Source organism: Cyrtonyx montezumae, unplaced genomic scaffold, assembly GCF_038088225.1.
Source record: "Cyrtonyx montezumae isolate F1298 unplaced genomic scaffold, pur_monq_1.0 scaffold_161, whole genome shotgun sequence".
NCBI classification, from domain to species: Eukaryota; Metazoa; Chordata; class Aves; order Galliformes; family Odontophoridae; genus Cyrtonyx; species Cyrtonyx montezumae.
The window spans coordinates 1-20,716 of record NW_027071894.1 but is presented as its reverse complement, the minus strand read 5'-3'; the positions used below and the strand labels follow the sequence as shown (position 1 = coordinate 20,716).

The 20,716-nt window shown below is 57.0% G+C and overlaps 1 protein-coding gene across 1 annotated transcript in view; it reads right to left on the bottom strand.

Annotated features, from left to right (window-relative positions):
- Positions 1-18,636, bottom strand: part of LOC136046493 (chromodomain-helicase-DNA-binding protein 8-like) — a gene marked incomplete at both ends in the record, with an annotated part of 41,454 nt that extends 22,818 nt beyond the window's left edge. Inside the window, 15 exon segments of the mRNA XM_065733078.1 lie at positions 1,511-1,687; positions 4,757-4,996; positions 5,084-5,209; positions 7,922-8,059; positions 8,149-8,232; positions 8,341-8,458; positions 10,740-10,795; positions 10,890-10,958; positions 11,057-11,251; positions 12,267-12,381; positions 13,902-14,118; positions 14,121-14,195; positions 14,198-14,273; positions 18,266-18,363; positions 18,366-18,636. Of these exon segments, the coding sequence (XP_065589150.1) occupies positions 1,511-1,687; positions 4,757-4,996; positions 5,084-5,209; positions 7,922-8,059; positions 8,149-8,232; positions 8,341-8,458; positions 10,740-10,795; positions 10,890-10,958; positions 11,057-11,251; positions 12,267-12,381; positions 13,902-14,118; positions 14,121-14,195; positions 14,198-14,273; positions 18,266-18,363; positions 18,366-18,636 (2,055 nt within the window).
- Positions 18,637-20,716: the final 2,080 nt, after the last annotated feature.

Sequence of the window (20,716 nt, the reverse complement as noted above, 5' to 3'; positions counted from 1 at the left end):
CCCACTTAGGAAGATCCCATAGGACACGGGATGACCTCAAACATCCCCAAACCCAACCAGGACCCCATAAATTAATTTAGGACATCCCATAAGACACAAGTTGACCCCAAATGCCCCCAGACCCAACCAAGACCCCATAAACCCACTTAGGGCCATCCCAAAGGACACAAGATGACCCCAAATGTCCCCAAACCCAACCACGATCCCATAAACCCACTTAGGGCCATCCCAAAGGACACGCGACGATCCCAAATGTCCCCAAACCCAACCACGACCCCATAAACCCACTTAGGACGATCCCATAGGACACGGGATGACCCCAAACATCCCCAAACCCAACCATGACCCCATAAATTAATTTAGGACATCCCATAAGACACAAGTTGACCCCAAATGCCCCCAGACCCAACCAAGACCCCATAAACCCACTTAGGGCCATCCCAAAGGACACAAGATGACCCCAAATGTCCCCAAACCCAACCACGATCCCATAAACCCACTTAGGGCCATCCCAAAGGACACAAGATGACCCCAAATGTCCCCAAACCCAACCACGATCCCATAAACACACTTAGGAAGATCCCATAGGACACGGGATGACCCCGAACATCCCCAAACCCAACCATGACCCCATAAATTAATTTAGGACATCCCATAAGACACAAGTTGACCCCAAATGCCCCCAGACCCAACCAAGACCCCATAAACCCACTTAGGGCCATCCCATAGGACACGGGACGATCCCAAACGTCCCCAAACCCAACCACGATCCCATAAACCAATTTAGGACATCCCATAAGACACAAGTTGACCCCAAATGCCCCCAGACCCAACCAAGACCCCATAAACCCACTTAGGGCCATCCCATACAACACGGGCCGACCCCAAACATCCCCAAACCCAACCACGATCCCATATACACATTTAGGACCATCCCAAATGACACGGGACGACCCCAGTGTCCCCAAACTCTACCAAGACCCCATAAACACATTTAAGACCATCCCATAAGACACAGGATGACCCCAATTGCCCCCAAACCCAACCAAAACCCCATAAACTCACTTAGGACGATCCCATAGGACACGGGACGACCCCAAACGCCCCCAGACCCAACCAAGACCCCATAAACCAATTTAGGGCCATCCCATAAGACACAGGATGACCCCAAATGCCCCCAAACTCAACCAAGACCCCATAAACCCATTTAGGACGATCCCAAAGGACATGGGATGACCCCAAACATCCCCAAACCCAACCAGGACCCCATAAACACCTTTAGGACCATCCCATAGGACACGGGCCGACCCCAAACCCAACCACGACCCCCTACACCCCCCCCAAACATTCTCCAAACGCTTCCACCCTTCGAAAGCCCCAAAACCAAACGAGACCCCACCCCCCACCCCCCCAAACCCCATAGGGGCGCCCCATATCTGCTCCCCCACCCCGTCCGCCCCCCAAGTTTTGGAGCTGTTAGTGGGATTTTCCCCTCGCCCCCCCCCGGTACCAGGTCCATGTGCTTGAGGCTGTCGAGCAGTTTGCAGTTGCGGTTCTTGAGGCGGTGCGCTTCGTCGATGATGACGCAGCGCCATTCGATTTCCCGAAGTTCGGGGCAATCGGACAGGATCATCTCGAACGTGGTGATGAGCGCGTCGAATTTGTAGGCGCCGGGGATCAGGCGACCCTACCGGGGACGGAAAGGACGCGTGAACGACGAGCGACGGCCAACGCGCGGCCCGTGACGAGCGTCGCCCCCTTCCTCTCCCCCCCCCAGGGCTCGATTTTGGGGTTCGTCCCGGTTGATTTCTTTGTTGCCCCCCCGAATCCCCTCCGAAGTCAAATGACGACCCCCCCACCCCACAAATAACCCCAAATCCGCCCCACAAATAACCCCAAATCCCCTCCGATGTCAAATGACGGCCCCCCCCGCCCCACAAATAACCCCAAATCCCCTCCGATGTCAAATGACGGACCCCCCGCCCCACAAATAACCCCAAATCCCCTCCGATGTCAAATGACGGCCCCTCCGCCCCACAAATAACCCCAAATCCCCTCCGATGTCAAATGACGGCCCCCCCGCCCCACAAATAACCCCAAATCCCCTCCGATGTCAAATGACGGCACCCCCCACCCCACAAATAACCCCAAATCCGCCCCACAAATAACCCCAAATCCCCTCCGATGTCAAATGACGGCCCCCCGCCCCACAAATAACCCCAAATCCACCCCACAAATAACCCCAAATCCCCTCCGAAGTCAAATGACGGCCCCCCCGCCCCACAAATAACCCCAAATCCGCCCCACAAATAACCCCAAATCCCCTCCGAAGTCAAATGACGGCCCCCCTGCCCCACAAATAACCCCAAATCCCCTCCGATGTCAAATGACGGCCCCCCCGAATCACCCCATCCCCCCCAAATCCCGTCTTGTTTAATGTATTTATGGATGACCCCGATAAGGGGACCCTCGGTCAGTTTGAAGGTGACACCGAGTTGGGGGGATGTGTTGATCCATCTAAATGTCCCCAAACCCAACCAAGACCCCATAAACCCACTTAGGGCCATCCCAAATGACACGGGACGACCCCAAATGTCCCCAAACCCAACCAAGACCCCATAAACCCACTTAGGGCCATCCCAAATGACACAGGATGACCCCGAATGTCCCCAGACCCAACCAAGACCCCATAAACCCACTTAGGGCCATCCCAAATGACACGGGACGACCCCAAGTGTCCCCAAACCCAACCAAGACCCCATAAACCCACTTAGGGCCATCCCAAATGACACGGGATGACCCCAAATGTCCCCAGACCCAACCAAGACCCCATAAACCCACTTAGGGCCATCCCAAAGGACACGGGACGACCCCAATGTCCTCAAACCCAACCACGACCCCATAAACCCACTTAGGATGATCCCAAAGGACACAGGATGACTCCAAACGTTCACAGACCCAACCAAGACCCCATAAACCCACTTAGGGCCATCCCATAAGACACGGGACGACCCCAAACATCCCCAGACCCAACCACAATCCCATAAACCCACTTATGGCCATCCCATAGGACACGGGATGACCCCAAACGTCCCCAGACCCAACCAAGACCCCATAAACACACTTAAGACCATCCCATAGGACACGGGATGACCCCAAACGTCCCCAGACCCAACCAAGACCCCATAAACCCACTTAGGGCCATCCCAAATGACCCCAAAAGGGTCACTATGGGGTGAGGCACCTCATCTTGTAGCTGCTTTCCAACCTCGTGAACATATGAACCTACGAACCTCTATGGGGGTCTGTGGGTCCCTATGGGGGTCTGTGGGGTCCCTATGGGGTCTCTATGGGGCTCTATGGGTCCCTATGGGGTCTCTATGGGGCTCTATGGGTCCCTATGGGGTCTCTATGGGGCTCTATGGGTCCCTATGGGGTCTCTATGGGGCTCTATGAGTCCTTATGGGGGTCTCTATGGGGATCTATGGGTCCCTATGGGGGTCTATGGGGTCCCTATGGGGGTCTATGAGTCCCTACGGGGTCTCTATGGGGATCTGTGGGTCTCTATGGGGTCTCTGTGGGGGTCTATGGGGCTCTATGGGGGTCTATGGGGTCCCTATGGGGGTCCGTGGGTCCCTATGGGGTCCCTATGGGGTTCTCTAGGTCCCTATGGGGTCTCTATGGGGGTCTGTGGGTCCCTATGGGGTCTCTATGGGGGTCTGTGGGTCCCTATGGGGTCCCTATGGGGTTCTCTAGGTCCCTATGGGGTCCCTATGGGGTTCTCTAGGTCCCTATGGGGTCCCTATGGGGGTCTCTAGGTCCCTATGGGGTCCCTATGGGGGTCTCTAGGTCCCTATGGGGTCTCTATGGGGGTCTATGGGGGTCTATGGGTCCCTATGGGGTCTCTATGGGGGTCTATGGGTCCCTACGGGGTCTCTATGGGTCTCAGTGGGTCTCTGTGGGTCCCCACGGGGTCCCTATGGGGGTCTATGGGTCCCTATAGGGGTCTATGGGTCCCTATGGGGTCCCCATGGGGTCCCTATGGGGTCTCTATGGGTCCCTACGGGGTCTCTAGGGGTCTCTGTGGGTCCCTATGGGGTCCCCATGGGATCCCTATGGGGTCTCTATGGGTCCCTATGAGTCCCTATGGGGTCCCCATGGGGTCCCTATGGGGGTCTATGGGTCCCTACGGGGTCTCTATGGGTCTCTGTGTGTCCCCACGGGGTCTCTATGGGTCCCTATGGGTCCCTATGGGGTCTCTATGGGGTTTCTAGGGGTCTCTATGGGTCCCTATGGGTCTCTATGGGTCTCTGTGTGTCCCCACGGGGTCTCTATGGGTCCCTATGGGGTCTCTATGGGTCTCTGTGTGTCCCCATGGGGTCTCTATGGGTCCCTATGGGGTCTCTATGGGTCTCTGTGGGTCCCTACGGGGTCCCTATGGATGTCTCTAGGTCCCTATGGGGTCCCTATGGGGGTCTATGGGTCCCTATGGGGGTCTCTGTGGGTCCCTATGGGGGTCTATGGGTCCCTATGGGGTCTCTGTGTGTCCCCACGGGGTCCCTATCGGGGTCTATGGGTCCCTATGGGGGTCTATGGGGTCCCTATGGGGTCTCTATGGGGCTCTATGGGTCCCTATGGGGGTCTATGGGGTCCCTATGGGGTCTCTATGGGGGTCTGTGGGTCCCCTATGGGGGTCTATGGGTCCCTATGGGTCCCTATGGGTCCCCGCGGGCCCCTTAACACCTCGCGGCCGTACCCTGGAGTCCTTGCAGTACATCTCGTACTGCTGGATCATCTGCCTGGACGCCAGGCTGCCGTGGTAGACGATGCTGTTCATGTCGGTCCACGTGTTGAACTCGCGCTCCCAGTTGGTGATGGTGGAAAGGGGCGCGATGACGAGGAAGGGACCGCGGATCCCCACGCTGGAAACCTCCTGCAGGAACGCGATGGACTGGATGGTTTTCCCCAAGCCCATCTCGTCGGCCAGGATGCAGTTCTGCCTGCAGGATCAGGGGGGGGGGGAGATTAATATCGCGATAGCGGCGATATCGGGGGGGGGGGGGGGAAGCCCCAAGCCCGCTACTCGCCTGTTATACCAGTTGAAGAGCAACCAGTTGACGCCTTCCAGTTGGTACTCGCGGAGTTGGTTGTGGTTTTTGTACTCGTGGGAGAGCTCTAGTTTCTTCCAGGTGCCGGCCTGGGGGCGGGGCTGGAGGGAAACGGGTTAGGGGGCGCGTGGGGTGAAACGACGATGGGGCGATAGGGGGAGCAATGAGGGCGGAGGAAGGGGGGAAGGCAATGCACCGGTGGGACCGGAAAGGGCGGGGTCTGGCTTCACCTCTTTCCTAGGCCTCATTCAGTCACGGGACAGGAAGGGGCGGGGTCTGGCTCCACCTCCTTCCTAGAGTTCCTTTACCCATGGGACAGGAAGGGGCGGGGTCGGGCTTCACCTCTTTCCTAGGCCTCATTCAGCCACGGGACAGGAAGGGGCGGGGTCTGGCTCCACCTCCTTCCTAGAGTTCCTTTACCCATGTGACAGGAAGGGGCGGGGTCTGGCTCCACCTCCCTCCTAGAGTTCCTTTACCCATGTGACAGGAAGGGGCGGAGTCGGGCTCCACCTCTTTCCTAGGCCTCATTCACCCATGGGACAGGAAGGGGTGGAGTCTGACTTCCTCTTTCTTATTCTTCCTTTACTCATGTGACAGGAAGGGGTGGGGTCTGGCTCCACCTCCTTCCTAGAGTTCCTTTACCCATGTGACAGGAAGGGGCGGGGTCTGGCTCCACCTCCTTCCTAGAGTTCCTTTACCCATATGACAGGAAGGGGCGGGGTCGGGCTTCACCTCTTTCCTAGGCCTCATTCACACATGGGACAGGAAGGGGCGGAGTCTGACTTCCTCTTTCTTATTCTTCCTTTACCCATGTGACAGGAAGGGGTGGGGTCTGGCTCCACCTCTTTCCTAGGCCTCATTCACCCATGGGACAGGAAGGGGCGGAGTCTGACTTCCTCTTTCTTATTCTTCCTTTAGCCATGTGACAGGAAGGGGCGGGGTCTGGCTCCACCTCCTTCCTAGAGTTCCTTTACCCATGTGACAGGAAGGGGCGGGGTCTGGCTCCACCTCCCTCCTAGAGTTCCTTTACCCATGTGACAGGAAGGGGCGGAGTCGGGCTCCACCTCTTTCCTAGGCCTCATTCACCCATGGGACAGGAAGGTGCGGAGTCTGACTTCCTCTTTCTTATTCTTCCTTTACCCATGTGACAGGAAGGGGCGGGGTCTGGCTCCACCTCCTTCCTAGAGTTCCTTTACCCATGGGACAGGAAGGGGCGGGGTCTGGCTCCACCTCCTTCCTAGAGTTCCTTTACCCATATGACAGGAAGGGGCGGGGTCGGGCTTCACCTCTTTCCTAGGCCTCATTCACCCATGGGACAGGAAGGGGTGGAGTCTGACTTCCTCTTTCTTATTCTTCCTTTACTCATGTGACAGGAAGGGGTGGGGTCTGGCTCCACCTCCTTCCTAGAGTTCCTTTACCCATGGGACAGGAAGGGGCGGGAGTCTGGCTCCATCTCTTTCCTAGGCCTCATTCACCCAAGGGACAGGAAGGGGCGGGGTCTGGCTTCACCTCTTTCCTAGGCCTCATTCAGCCACGGGACAGGAAGGGGCGGGGTCTGGCTCCACCTCCTTCCTAGAGTTCCTTTACCCATGTGACAGGAAGGGGCGGGGTCTGGCTCCACCTCCCTCCTAGAGTTCCTTTACCCATGTGACAGGAAGGGGCGGAGTCGGGCTCCACCTCTTTCCTAGGCCTCCTTCACCCATGTGACAGGAAGGGGCGGAGTCTGACTTCCTCTTTCTTATTCTTCCTTTACCCATGTGACAGGAAGGGGTGGGGTCTGGCTCCACCTCTTTCCTAGGCCTCATTCACCCATGGGACAGGAAGGGGCGGGGTCTGGCTCCACCTCCTTCCTAGAGTTCCTTTACCCATATGACAGGAAGGGGCGGGGTCAGGCTCCACCTCTTTCCTAGGCCTCATTCACCCATGTGACAGGAAGGGGTGGGGTCTGGCTTCACCTCTTTCCAAGGCCTCATTCAGCCACGTGACAGGAAGGGACAGAGTCTGACTTCCTCTTTCCTATACCCCCTTCACCCATGTGACAGGAAGGGGCGGAGTCTGACTTCCTCTTTCCTAGACCCCTTCACCCACGTGACAGGAAGGGACAGAGTCTGACTTCCTCTTTCCTATACCCCCTTCACCCATGTGACAGGAAGGGGCGGAGTCTGACTTCCTCTTTCCTATACCCCCTTCACCCATGTGACAGGAAGGGGCGGAGTCTGACTTCCTCTTTCCTAGACCTCAATTCACCCATGTGACAGGAAGGGGCGGAGTCTGACTTCCTCTTTCTTAATTCCTCCTTCACCCATGTGACAGGAAGGGGCGGAGTCTGACTTCCTCTTTCCTAGCCCTCAATTCACCCATGTGACAGGAAGGGGCGGAGTCTGACTTCCTCTTTCTTAATTCCTCCTTCACCCACGTGACAGGAAGGGACAGAGTCTGACTTCCTCTTTCCTAGACCTCAATTCACCCATGTGACAGGAAGGGGCGGAGTCTGACTTCCTCTTTCTTAATTCCTCCTTCACCCACGTGACAGGAAGGGGCGGGGTCTGACTCCCACCTCTCCTAGTCCCCATTTAAGGGCTGGGGACCTCTTCCAGACCGCTCCTCCTTTGGAGCTTTTTACCGCAGAGCCCAGGACGCGGCTGAGCCCTTTTTTACCTAACTTCCTCTTCCCATCGCCATCATCTTCCTCCCTACCCCACCTGTGAAAATACCCCCGCCACGACGCCGTTCTCCATCCTTCATTCTGTTAACCTTACAGGGAACGGGGTCACGGAGCCCCCCCAAAAAAAAGGGGATGAGGGGACGCTCACCAAACGCTTCAGCTCCGGGTGCCGGGCCTGGATGCGCTTGAATTCACCGATCTTCCCCTCGTCCACGTCCTCCTTCAGCTCCCACGTGCTGTCCTCGTAGGGGAGGGAGCACCACTTCACCAGGTAGTAAACCACGGGCTGAAATGGGGCACAAAAAGGGGGGACACGGCCGTCAGGGACGTCGCTTGTGGGGTCACAACCCCATCGTGCCCCCGTCCCGCGCTCACCTCCCCGTTGTCCTTATCGACGCTGTGCGACTCGTCCAAAATCCGATCCACCTCGACGTAATCGGGGTTGAAGGGTTCCTCATCCTTTCGAAGGGGAAAAAAATAAAAAAGAGGATGAGGATCCGTGCCGTTTTTTGTCCGTCCCCCCCTTTTCCACCCCGTAGAAAAATAACGGGACCCCAAAAGCGTCACCTCGTGGAAGAAGTGCCGCATCTGCGTCATCTTCGTCTTGAAGCGTTTCAGCTTCTGGTGGATCCTCTTGTCCTTCTCCAGTTGGTCGATGGTGGCCCACTCGCAGTGCAAATAGGAGCTAACGGGGACAAAACGTTGTTAACCCCGCTGTCAAAACCCCGAATGCAACACCTCGACGGGTCCGAGGAGGTTATGGGTTCGGCCGACTTGTGGGGTGACCGCTGGGACTGCCCGCGTGCCCTTGGGGTAACCCTCAACCCAACAACGGAGCTCTGCTGGAAGACGTCACCGGGGCGTGAAGACCCCGAAAGGATGCAGAGAAACCCCCAGAAAAGGGACAGATGAGAAACCGAGACCCCAAAAAGACATGGAGGGCCCCAAAGGGATATGGGGGGGTCCTATAGCAACGTGGAGGGCCCCAAAGGGATATGGGGGGGTCCTATAGCAACGTGGAGGGCCCCAAAGGGATTGGGGGGGTCCTATAGCAACGTGGAGGGCCTCAGAGGGAATGGGGGGGTCCTATAACAACGTGGAGGGCCTCAAAGGGATTAGGGGGGGTCCTATAGCAATGTGGAGGGCCCCAAAGGGATATGGGGGGGTCCTATAGCAACGTGGAGGGCCTCAGAGGGATTAGGGGCGGTCCTAAAACAACGTGGAGGGCCCCAAAGGGATTGGGGGGGGTCCTATAGCAACGTGGAGGGCCCCAAAGGGATTGGGGGGGTCCTATAGCAACGTGGAGGGCCTCAAAGGGATTAGGGGGGGTCCTATAGCAACGTGGAGGGCCTCAAAGGGATATGGGGGGGTCCTATAGCAACGTGGAGGGCCCCAAAGGGATATGGGGGGGTCCTATAGCAACGTGGAGGGCCCCAAAGGGATTGGGGGGGTCCTATAGCAACGTGGAGGGCCTCAGAGGGAATGGGGGGGTCCTATAACAACGTGGAGGGCCTCAAAGGGATTAGGGGGGGTCCTATAGCAATGTGGAGGGCCCCAAAGGGATATGGGGGGGTCCTATAGCAACGTGGAGGGCCTCAGAGGGATTAGGGGCGGTCCTAAAACAACGTGGAGGGCCCCAAAGGGATTGGGGGGGGTCCTATAGCAACGTGGAGGGCCCCAAAGGGATTGGGGGGGTCCTATAGCAACGTGGAGGGCCCCAAAGGGATATGGGGGGGGTCCTATAGCAACGTGGAGGGCCTCAAAGGGAATGGGGGGGTCCTATAACAACATGGAGGGCCCCAAAGGGATATGGGGGGGTCCTATAGCAACGTGGAGGGCTCCAAAGGGATATGGGGGGGTCCTATAGCAACGTGGAGGGCCCCAAAGGGATATGGGGGGGTCCTATAGCAACGTGGAGGGCCCCAAAGGGATATGGGGGGGTCCTATAGCAACGTGGAGGGCCCCAAAGGGATATGGGGGGGTCCTATAGCAACGTGGAGGGCCCCAAAGGGATATGGGGGGGTCCTATAGCAACGTGGAGGGCCCCAAAGGGATATGGGGGGGTCCTATAGCAACGTGGAGGGCCCCAAAGGGATTAGGGGGGGTCCTATAGCAACGTGGAGGGCCTCAGAGGGAATGGGGGGGTCCTATAACAACGTGGAGGGCCCCAAAGGGATATGGGGGGGTCCTATAGCAACGTGGAGGGCCTCAGAGGGATTAGGGGGGGTCCTATAGCAACGTGGAGGGCCTCAAAGGGATTGGGGGGGGTCCTATAGCAACGTGGAGGGCCCCAAAGGGATATGGGGGGGTCCTATAGCAACGTGGAGGGCCTCAGAGGGATATGGGGGGGTCCTATAGCAACGTGGAGGGCCTCAAAGGGATTAGGGGGGGTCCTATAGCAATGTGGAGGGCCTCAAAGGGATATGGGGGGGTCCTATAGCAACGTGGAGGGCCCCAAAGGGATATGGGGGGGTCCTATAGCAACGTGGAGGGCCTCAGAGGGATTAGGGGGGGTCCTATAGCAACGTGGAGGGCCTCAAAGGGATTGGGGGGGGTCCTATAGCAACGTGGAGGGCCCCAAAGGGATATGGGGGGGTCCTATAGCAACGTGGAGGGCCCCAAAGGGATTGGGGGGGTCCTATAGCAACGTGGAGGGCCTCAAAGGGATTGGGGGGGGTCCTATAACAACGTGGAGGGCCCCAAAGGGATATGGGGGGGTCCTATAGCAACGTGGAGGGCCTCAGAGGGATTAGGGGGGGTCCTATAGCAACGTGGAGGGCCCCAAAGGGATATGGGGGGGTCCTATAGCAACGTGGAGGGCCCCAAAGGGATATGGGGGGGGTCCTGTAGCAACGTGGAGGCCCCTAATGGACACAGAGACCCCACTAGGATGCGAAGACCCCAAAGAGACACAGAGAACCCGTTGGGGTCCACCGAGCTGAACCCTACAACCCCTTCCCACTCACTAGTTCTTATATTTGACAAAGAACTCCTCCGATTCCGTGAACTGCCCCGAGGGGAGCTGCGAAGAGGAAATACGGGGTCGTTAACTGTGGCCTAAAGCCCCTTCCCCAATTTATGGGGTCGTCCCAGGGTGGGGGGAAGGGGTCCCTCACCTCTTTTTTGACCACCCTCATGGACAGGACTTTGTCCACGATGGCCGCGTCCTCCTCGCTGGGGTTTTCCTAGAAACGAGGAGGAAAATTGAGACAAAATAAAGAGAAAATAACCATCACGACGCTGACGAGGGGGGAGACGAAGGACGGAGAGGAAGACCACCCACCACAAAAAATTGCATGGAGGGCAACGTCTCGCCCTCCGGCTCTGGTTCTGGGACGGGGGGTTGTGGGGCGGGGGGCTGCTCGGCGCGCACGGGCCCCGTAACGTCCAGCTCTTCATCTTCCTCATCGTCAGTGATCTTGATGTCCAAATCCTCGGTGTACTTTTTGCGTTTGACTTGACGGTTCGAGCGCCGTTTCTGCGAGGAAAGAGGAAGGACGTGGTTTTGGGGGGCAAAATATCAAGATTTGGGGTCTCGGTTGGTTGCGGGGTCGGAAATGGGGTCAACGAGGACCAAAGTTGGGGATGAGGACAGATGTTGGGGTCAATGAGGCTCAAAATTTGGGGTCAATACAGACAAAATTTGGGGTCCAAAAGTTGGGGTCGATAAGGCCCAAAGGTTGGCATTGAGAAGGCCAAAATTTGGGGTCAATGAGGCTCAAAATTTGGGGTCCATATAGACAAACTTTGGGGTCCAAAAGCTGGGGTCAACAAGGCCCAAAGGTTGGCATTGAGAAGGCCAAAATTTGGGGTCAATGAGGCTCAAAATTTGGGGTCAATACAGACAAAATTTGGGGTCCAAAAGTTGGGGTCGATAAGGCCCAAAGGTTGGCACTGAGAAGGCCAAAATTTGGGGTCAATGAGGCTCAAAGTTTGGGGTCAATATAGCCAAAATTTGGGGTCCAAAAGTTGGGGTCAAAAAGGCCCAAAGGTTGGCACTGAGAAGGCCAAAATTTGGGGTCAATGAGGCTCAAAGTTTGGGGTCAATATAGCCAAAATTTGGGGTCCAAAAGTTGGGGTCGATAAGGCCCAAAGGTTGGCATTGACAAGGCCAAAATTTGGGGTCAATGAGGCTCAAAATTTGGGGTCCATATAGCCAAAATTTGGGGTCCAAGAGTTGGGGTCAACAAGGCCCAAAGGTTGGCATTGAGAAGGCCAAAATTTTGGGTCAATGAGGCTCAAAATTTGGGGTCCATATAGCCAAAATTTGGGGTCCAAGAGTTGGGGTCGATAAGGTCCAAAGGTTGGCATTGACAAGGCCAAAATTTGGGGTCAATGAGGCTCAAAGTTTGGGGTCGATATAGCCAAAATTTGGGGTCCAAAAGTTGGGGTCAACAAGGCCAAAATTTGGGGTCAATGAAGACTAAAGTTGGGGGCAACGAGGCCAAAATTGGGGGTCAACAGGGCCAAAATTGGGGGTCAAAATCTCCTACCTGCACGCTGGTCTCCTCATCGTCCCGCGGAGATTGCGCCGGCATCACTTCGGCGTCCGAGTTGTCGGAGGAAGCGTTGCGCTTCCGCTTCTTCCCCACCACTGGGGTGATGGTGCTGAGGGTGGGGGGCACAAAAGCGGGGTTAGGGGGGGCAGAAATGGGGTCAGGGCCGAAGGTTGGGTGTCAGTGGGGCAAATATTTGGGGTCAGCAGGAGAAAAAAGGGTTGGAGACAACGGAGGAGAAAGTTTGGGGTCAATATGGTCCAAAATCGGGGTCAGTGGGGTCCAAGAATCAGGGGTCCATGAGGGGAAGGGTTGGGGTCAGCAGTGGGTCCGAAAATCGGAGTCGGTAAGGCCAAAATTTGGGGAGGGACACAGGTTGGGGTCGATGAGCCCCGAAGTTCGAGATCAGTCAGGTCAAACTTTGGGGTCAAGAAGGCCAAAAATTAGGGGCCCATAAGGGGAAGGGTTGGGGGCAGCGACAGGTCCACATTTGGGGTCCATGAGGTGAAAATTTGGGGGTCAGAGGCCGGAAAAGCGTGAGGAAGAAAAATTTGAGGAGGAAGAAAAATTTGAGGAGGAAGAAAAATTTGAGGAGGAAGAAAAATTTGAGGAGGAAGAAAAATTTGAGGAGGAAGAAAAATTTGAGGAGGAAGAAAAATTTGAGGAGGAAGAAAAATTTGAGGAGGAAGAAAAATTTGAGGAGGAAGAAAAATTTGAGGAGGAAGAAAAATTTGAGGAGGAAGAAAAATTTGAGGAGGAAGAAAAATTTGAGGAGGAAGAAAAATTTGAGGAGGAAGAAAAATTTGAGGAGGAAGAAAAATTTGAGGAGGAAGAAAAATTTGAGGAGGAAGAAAAATTTGAGGAGGAAGAAAAATTTGAGGAGGAAGAAAAATTTGAGGAGGAAGAAAAATTTGAGGAGGAAGAAAAATTTGAGGAGGAAGAAAAATTTGAGGAGGAAGAAAAATTTGAGGAGGAAGAAAAATTTGAGGAGGAAGAAAAATTTGAGGAGGAAGAAAAATTTGAGGAGGAAGAAAAATTTGAGGAGGAAGAAAAATTTGAGGAGGAAGAAAAATTTGAGGAGGAAGAAAAATTTGAGGAGGAAGAAAAATTTGAGGAGGAAAAAAAATTTGAGGAGGAAAATTTTGAGGAGGAAAATTTTGAGGAGGAAAATTTTGAGGAGGAAAATTTTGAGGAGGAAAATTTTGAGGAGGAAAATTTTGAGGAGGAAAATTTTGAGGAGGAAAACTTTGAGGAGGAAAACTTTGAGGAGGAAAACTTTGAGGAGGAAAATTTTGAGGAGGAAAATTTTGAGGAGGAAAATTTTGAGGAGGAAAATTTTGAGGAGGAAAATTTTGAGGAGGAAAATTTTGAGGAGGAAAATTTTGAGGAGGAAAATTTTGAGGAAAAAACCCAAATTCCTAAATTTTGAGGAAAAAAAAAACCAGAGACCAACAGCAGGAAAAGAAAACACTTTTGGGTGTAACGAAGATCAGCCACGTAACGCTCGACAGGAACCGCCACTGCGCGCGACGACGGCATCGCCGCGCACCACCAGGCTCCTCTCCCGACCGAATTCGGGAGAAAACTCACCAGAATTGGGGGAAAAAAAAAACCCCAAAACACCCTCCTCACCTGGGTTTGCTGCGCCCCTTGCTCTTGCCGGACGCCCCCTGCCCCTTGCCCTTGCGAGGTCGCTCCTCTTTGGGACCGCCACGCTCTCCGGTCCCTTTGCGGCGTCGCTTGCGCTCGCCCTCCTCGTCGGGCCGGACGCTGGGCAGCTCGTCCTCGTTGAGGACACGGGGAATGTTCTGCTCCCCCCGAGCGCGGGCGCGGGCGATGGCTTCGGCACGATGCGGTTGGCTTTCTCCTGTTTCTTTTGGTGCTCCAGCTTACGGCTTTCCTCCGAAGGGCCACGCGAACCCGGGCGGTCAACGCGGCCACCTCGCTGCTGCTGAGGACTTTGACCACGGATAAACCTGCTGAGCCACCTTGGGAGGAGCCGGCCTAGACGGGGGGGGGTTCAGAATGGGTATTTCCTCATCCTGACCCTAAAAACCCAACTCTGCTCATCCCTACCTGAATATTCACCATCTTGACCCCAAAAACCCCAACTCTGTTCATCCCGACCCAAATCTCGCTCATCCTGACCCCAAAAACCCAACTCTGCTCATCCCTACCTGAATATTCACCATCCTGACCCCAAAAACCCAACTCTGTTCATCCCGACCCAAATCTCGCTCATCCTGACCCTAAAAACCCCAACTCTGCTCATCCGACCCAAATCTCGCTCATCCTGACCCTAAAAACCCAACTCTGCTCATCCCGACACAAATCTCACTCATCCTGACCCCAAAACCCCAACTCTGCTCATCCCGACCCAAATCTCGCTCATCCTGACCCCAATAACCCAACTCTGCTCATCCCGACCCAAATCTCACTCATTCTGACCCCAAAAATCCAACTCTGCTCATCCCTACCTGAATATTCACCATCCTGACCCCAAAAACCCCAACTCTGCTCATCCCGACCCAAATCTCGCTCATCCTGACCCCAAAAACCCAACTCTGCTCATCCCAACCCAAATCTCGCTCATCCTGACCCCAATAACCCAACTCTGCTCATCCCGACCCAAATCTCACTCATTCTGACCCCAAAAATCCAACTCTGCTCATCCCTACCTGAATATTCACCATCCTGACCCCAAAAACCCCAACTCTGCTCATCCCGACCCAATCTCGCCCATCCTGACCCCAAAAACCCAACTCTGCTCATCCAACCCAAATACCGCTCATCCTGACCCCAAAAACACAACTCTGCTCATCCCTACCTGAATATTCACCATCTTGACCCCAAAAACCCCAACTCTGCTCATCCCGACCCAAATACCGCTCATCCTGTCCTAAAAACCCAACTCTGCTCATCCCGACCCAAATCTCACTCATCCTGACCCCAAAAACCAACTCTACTCATCCCTACCTGAATATTCACCATCCTTACCCCAAAAACCCAACTCTGCTCATCCCGACCCAAATACCGCCTCATCCTGACCCCAAAAACCCAACTCTGCTCAGTCCTACCTGAATATTCACCATCTTGACCCCAAAAACCCCAACTCTGCTCATCCCGACCCAAATCTCGCTCATCCTGACCCTAAAAACCCCAACTCTGCTCATCCCGACCCAAATCTCGCTCATCCTGACCCTAAAAACCCAACTCTGCTCATCCCGACACAAATCTCACTCATCCTGACCCAAAACCCCAACTCTGCTCATCCCGACACAAATCTCGCTCATCCTGACCCCAAAAACCCAACTCTGCTCATCCCTACCTGAATATTCACCATCCTGACCCAAAAACCCAACTCTGTTCATCCCGACCCAAATCTCACTTATTCTGACCCCAAAACCCAACTCTGCTCATCCCGACCCAAATCTCGCTCATCCTGACCCAAAAACCCAACTCTGCTCATCCTACCTGAATATTCACCATCCTGACCCCAAAAACCCCAACTCTGCTCATCCCGACCCAAATCTCGCTCATCTTGACCCCAAAAACCAACTCTGCTCATCCCGACCCAAATCTCGCTCATCTTGACCCCAAAAACCAACTCTGCTCATCCCTACCTGAATATTCACCATCCTTACCCCAAAAACCCCAACTCTGCTCATCCCGACCCAAATACCGCTCATCCTGACCCCAAAAACCCAACTCTGCTCAGTCCTACCTGAATATTCAACATCCTGACCCCAAAAACCCAACTCTGCTCATCCCGACTCAAATCTCGCTCATCCTGACCCCAAAAACCCAACTCTGCTCATCCCGACCCAAATCTCGCTCTTCCTGACCCCAAAAACCCAACTCTACTCATCCCTACCTGAATATTCACCATCCTGACCCCAAAAACCCCAACTCTGCTCATCCCGACCCAAATACCGCTCATCCTGACCCCAAAAACCCAACTCTGCTCAGTCCTACCTGAATATTCAACATCCTGACCCCAAAAACCCAACTCTGCTCATCCGACTCAAATCTCGCTCATCCTGACCCCAAAAACCCAACTCTGCTCATCCCGACCCAAATCTCACTTATTCTGACCCTAAAAACCCAACTCTGCTCATCCCTACCTGAATATTCACCATCCTGACCCAAAAACCCAACTCTGTTCATCCCGACCCAAATCTCGCTCATCCTGACCCTAAAAACCCCAACTCTGCTCATCCCGACCCAAATCTCGCTCATCCTGACCCTAAAAACCCAACTCTGCTCATCCCTACCTGAATATTCACCATCCTGACCCCAAAAACCCAACTCTGTTCATCCCGACCCAAATCTCACTTATTCTGACCCTAAAAACCCAACTCTGCTCATCCCTACCTGAATATTCACCATCCTGACCCCAAAAACCCAACTCTGCTCATCCCAACCCAAATCTCGCTCATCCTGACCCTAAAAACCCCAACTCTGCTCATCCCGACCCAAATCTCACTTATTCTGACCCCAAAAACCCAACTCTGCTCATCCCAACCCAAATCTCGCTCATCCTGACCCCAAAAACCCAACTCTGCTCATCCCAACCCAAATCTCGCTCATCCTGACCCCAAAAACCCAACTCTGCTCATCCCAACCCAAATCTCGCTCATCCTGACCCCAAAAACCCAACTCTGCTCATCCCTACCTGAATATTCACCATCCTGACCCCAAAAACCCAACTCTGTTCATCCCGACCCAAATCTCACTTATTCTGACCCCAAAAACCCAACTCTGCTCATCTCGACCCAAATCTCACTTATTCTGACCCCAAAAACCCAACTCTGCTCATCCCGACCCCAAACCTTCCCCTCCTGACCCCCAAACCTCCCCCCTCCCGACACCCCAAACCTCCCCCACCCCGACACCCCAAACCTCCCCCCCGACCCCAAACCTCCCCCACCCTGACCCCAAACCTCCCCCCTCCCGACACCCCAAACCTCCCCCTCCCGACCCCAAAACCTCCCCCACTCCGACCCCAAACCTCCCCCACCCCGACCCCAAACTTCCCCCACCCCGACCCCAAACTTCCCCCCTCCCGACACCCCAAACCTCCCCCCTCCCGACACCCCAAACCTCCCCCCTCCCGACACCCCAAACCTCCCCCCTCCCGACACCCCAAACCTCCCCCCTCCCGACCCCAAACCTCCCCCCTTCCCGACCCCAAACCTCCCCCCCCCGACCCCAAACCTCCCCCACCCGACCCCAAACCTCCCCCCTCCCAACCCCAAACCACCCCCTCCCGACACCCCAAACCTCCCCCTCCCGACCCAAACCTCCCCCTCCTGACACCCCAACCTCCCCCCCTCCCGACCCAAACCTCCCCCCTCCCGACACCCCAAACCTCCCCCCTCCCGACACCCCAACCCTCCCCCCTCCCGACCCCAAACCACCCCCTCCCGACACCCCAAACTCCCCCCCCGACCCCAAACTTCCCCCCTCCCGACCCCAAACCTCCCCCACCCCGACACCCCAAACCTCCCCCACCCCGACACCCCAAACCACCCCTCCCGACCCCAAACCACCCCCTCCCGACCCCAAACCTCCCCCCCGACCCCAAACCTCCCCACCCCGACACCCCAAACCTCCCCCCTCCCGACCCCAAACCACCCCCTCCCGACACCCCAAACCTCCCCACTCCGACCCCAAACCTCCCCCACCCCAACCCAAACTTCCCCCCTCCCGACCCCAAACCTCCCCCACCCCGCCACCCCAAACCTCCCCCACCCCGACACCCCAAACCTCCCCCACCCTGACCCCAAACCTCCCCCACCCTGACCCCAAACCTCCCCCTCCCGACACCCAAACCTCCCCCCACCCCGACCCAAACTTCCCCCTCCCGACACCCCAAACCTCCCCCCTCCTGACCCCAAACCACCCCCCCGACCCCAAACCTCCCCCCCCGACCCCAAACCACCCCCTCCCGACCCCAAACCTCCCCCCCTCCCGACCCCAAACCTCCGACCCACCTGCGGTTGCAACACCACCTTCAAGGGCACCGTCAACCGCTGCCCTGCGCCGCCTACCACCTGCGGCACCGACGACACGGCCACCGGGGCCGCCTGCCCCGCGGTTCCGGGGGGGCTGCTGGAGGAGCTGGATTTTTTGGGGGCCCCAGTTGCCCCGCGGCGCCGGGGGGCTGCTGGACCTGGAGCTGGATGGTGACCACCTTGGCTGGTTGTCCCGGAGTCCCTTTGGTTTGGCCGAGGGCGGCCAGTTGGTTGCCTTGCAGGACGATTTTGCCGGGGAGGCTGCCCAGCACCACGTGGCGTTGGCCCGGGGGGGCCGGACCCCCACCGGGGGGCTGCTGGAGGACCAGGGTGATGCGCTTTGATTCACCCTACAACAGGGGAGGGGGCAGCGGGGTGAGGTCGGGGTTGAGGGATGGGGGCTCGGCTTCTGGGACCCCAATCTTGGAGACCTCGGTGCCCCCCACCGCTCAAAAACAAATGCCGAAGAACCCCAAGGCTCACAAACCCCAAAAGCCAATAGGCCCCGATCCTGTAGACCCCTACCACGAAACCCCAAAGACCCCGATCCTGTAGACCCCTACCACCCAACCCCAAAGACCCCGATCCTGTAGACCCCTACCACAAAACCCCAAAGGTCGTGATCCTGTAGACCCCACAACCCCCCCTTCCACATGACCCTTTCACAAACACCCCCCCCACTTCCCCATGACCCCAACCCCCCCTCCATCCCAACCCCACAACCCCCCCCTTCCCCATAACCCCATCCCAAACCCCCCTCTCCATCCCACCAACCCCAAATCCCCCCTTCCCCATAACCCCACCCTAAAGACCCCCCCTCCATCCCACCAACCCCAAACCCCCCCTTCCCCATAACCCCATCCCAAAGACCCCCTTCCATCCCAACCCCACACCCCCCCTTCCCCATAACCCCATCCCAAACCCCCCTCTCCATCCCACCAACCCCAAATCCCCCTTCCCCATAACCCCACCCTAAAGACCCCCCCTCCCATCCCACCAACCCCAAACCCCCCCTTCCCCATAACCCCATCCCAAAGACCCCCTTCCATCCCAACCCCACACCCCCCCTTCCCCATAACCCATCCCAATTCCCCCCCTCCATCCCACCAACCCCAAACCCCCCTTCCCCATAACCCCATCCCAAAGACCCCCCCTCCATCCCCACCAACCCCAACCCCCCCTTCCCCATAACCCCATCCCAATGCCCCCCCTCCATCCCAACCCGAAACCCCCTTCCCCATAACCCCATCCCAAAGACCCCCCTCCATCCCAACCCCACAACCCCCCCCACCCCTATAACCCCATCCCAATTCCCCCCCCTCCATCCCACCAACCCCAAACCCCCCCTTCCCCATAACCCCATCCCAAAGACCCCCCCTCCATCCCACAACCCCAAACCCCCCCTTCCCCATAACCCCATCCCAAAGACCCCCCCTCCATCCAACCCAAAACCCCCCTTCCCCATAACCCCACCCCAATCCCCCCTTCCCCATAACCCCATCCCAATTCCCCCCCCTCCATCCCACCAACCCCACCCCCCCCCCATCCCAACACCCCCCCCCCACCCCCCCCCACCCCAAAAAACCCTACAACTCTCACCTGCGCCGGGGCCGAGGTCAGGGTGACCGCCGGTTTTAGGGGGGCCCCGCCCCCCCCCGCCTTAACGGGCTGCAGCACTAATTGCTTCACGGGCCTCCCGGCGTCACCAACCTCTGCACGGCGCCCGCCGGGGGGGTCCCGCCGCCCGCGCCCCCCCCCCCGACCCCGACCCCACCCCCAGCGGATCCCGGAGCCGTCGGGATCACGGGGACGCCGGGACGTAACGGGGGGGGCCCCCAAAACTTTGGCGAACGTCACTTTGCCCCCGTTGGAGGAACCCCCCGGGGAAGGGACGGGGTTTGGGTTTTGGGGTGGGGGGGGAGCCGGGGGGATGGGGTTTAACGGGGGTCCGCCGACGCTTTGTGGGGTCGGGGGGGGTGCTTTGAGGATGACGATTTTTGGGGCCGCCCCCCCCGCCCGGTTTGGGTGGGGCGGAGACCCCCATGAAGGGGTTCCCCTGGCTCAGCACTTCCTGCTCCTGGGGGGGGAGGAGGGGGAGGGGGAACGGGGGGGTCGCCGTGGGGTGGGGGAGGGGCTTGGGGAGGGGCTTCGGGCGGGGGGGGGTCCAGCCCCCCCGCTAAACCCAACGCTTCTTCTATAGGGTCCTGGGGTTCGTCGCTCAGGGGGTCCAGCCCGAAAAGGTTGGGGTCGTCGAAAAGGTCCATGATCGGATCGGCCATTTTTAGGGTGGGAGGGGCTCCCCGCCCCCTAAAAGGGGGAGGGGGTCCCCGCTCTGTTGTCGTGGGGGGAGGGGCCCCCGGTGAAGTTGGGGGGACGGCAGCGGCGGCGTCACTGAGATTTTGGGGTCACTGCGGACCTGAGACCTGCGGG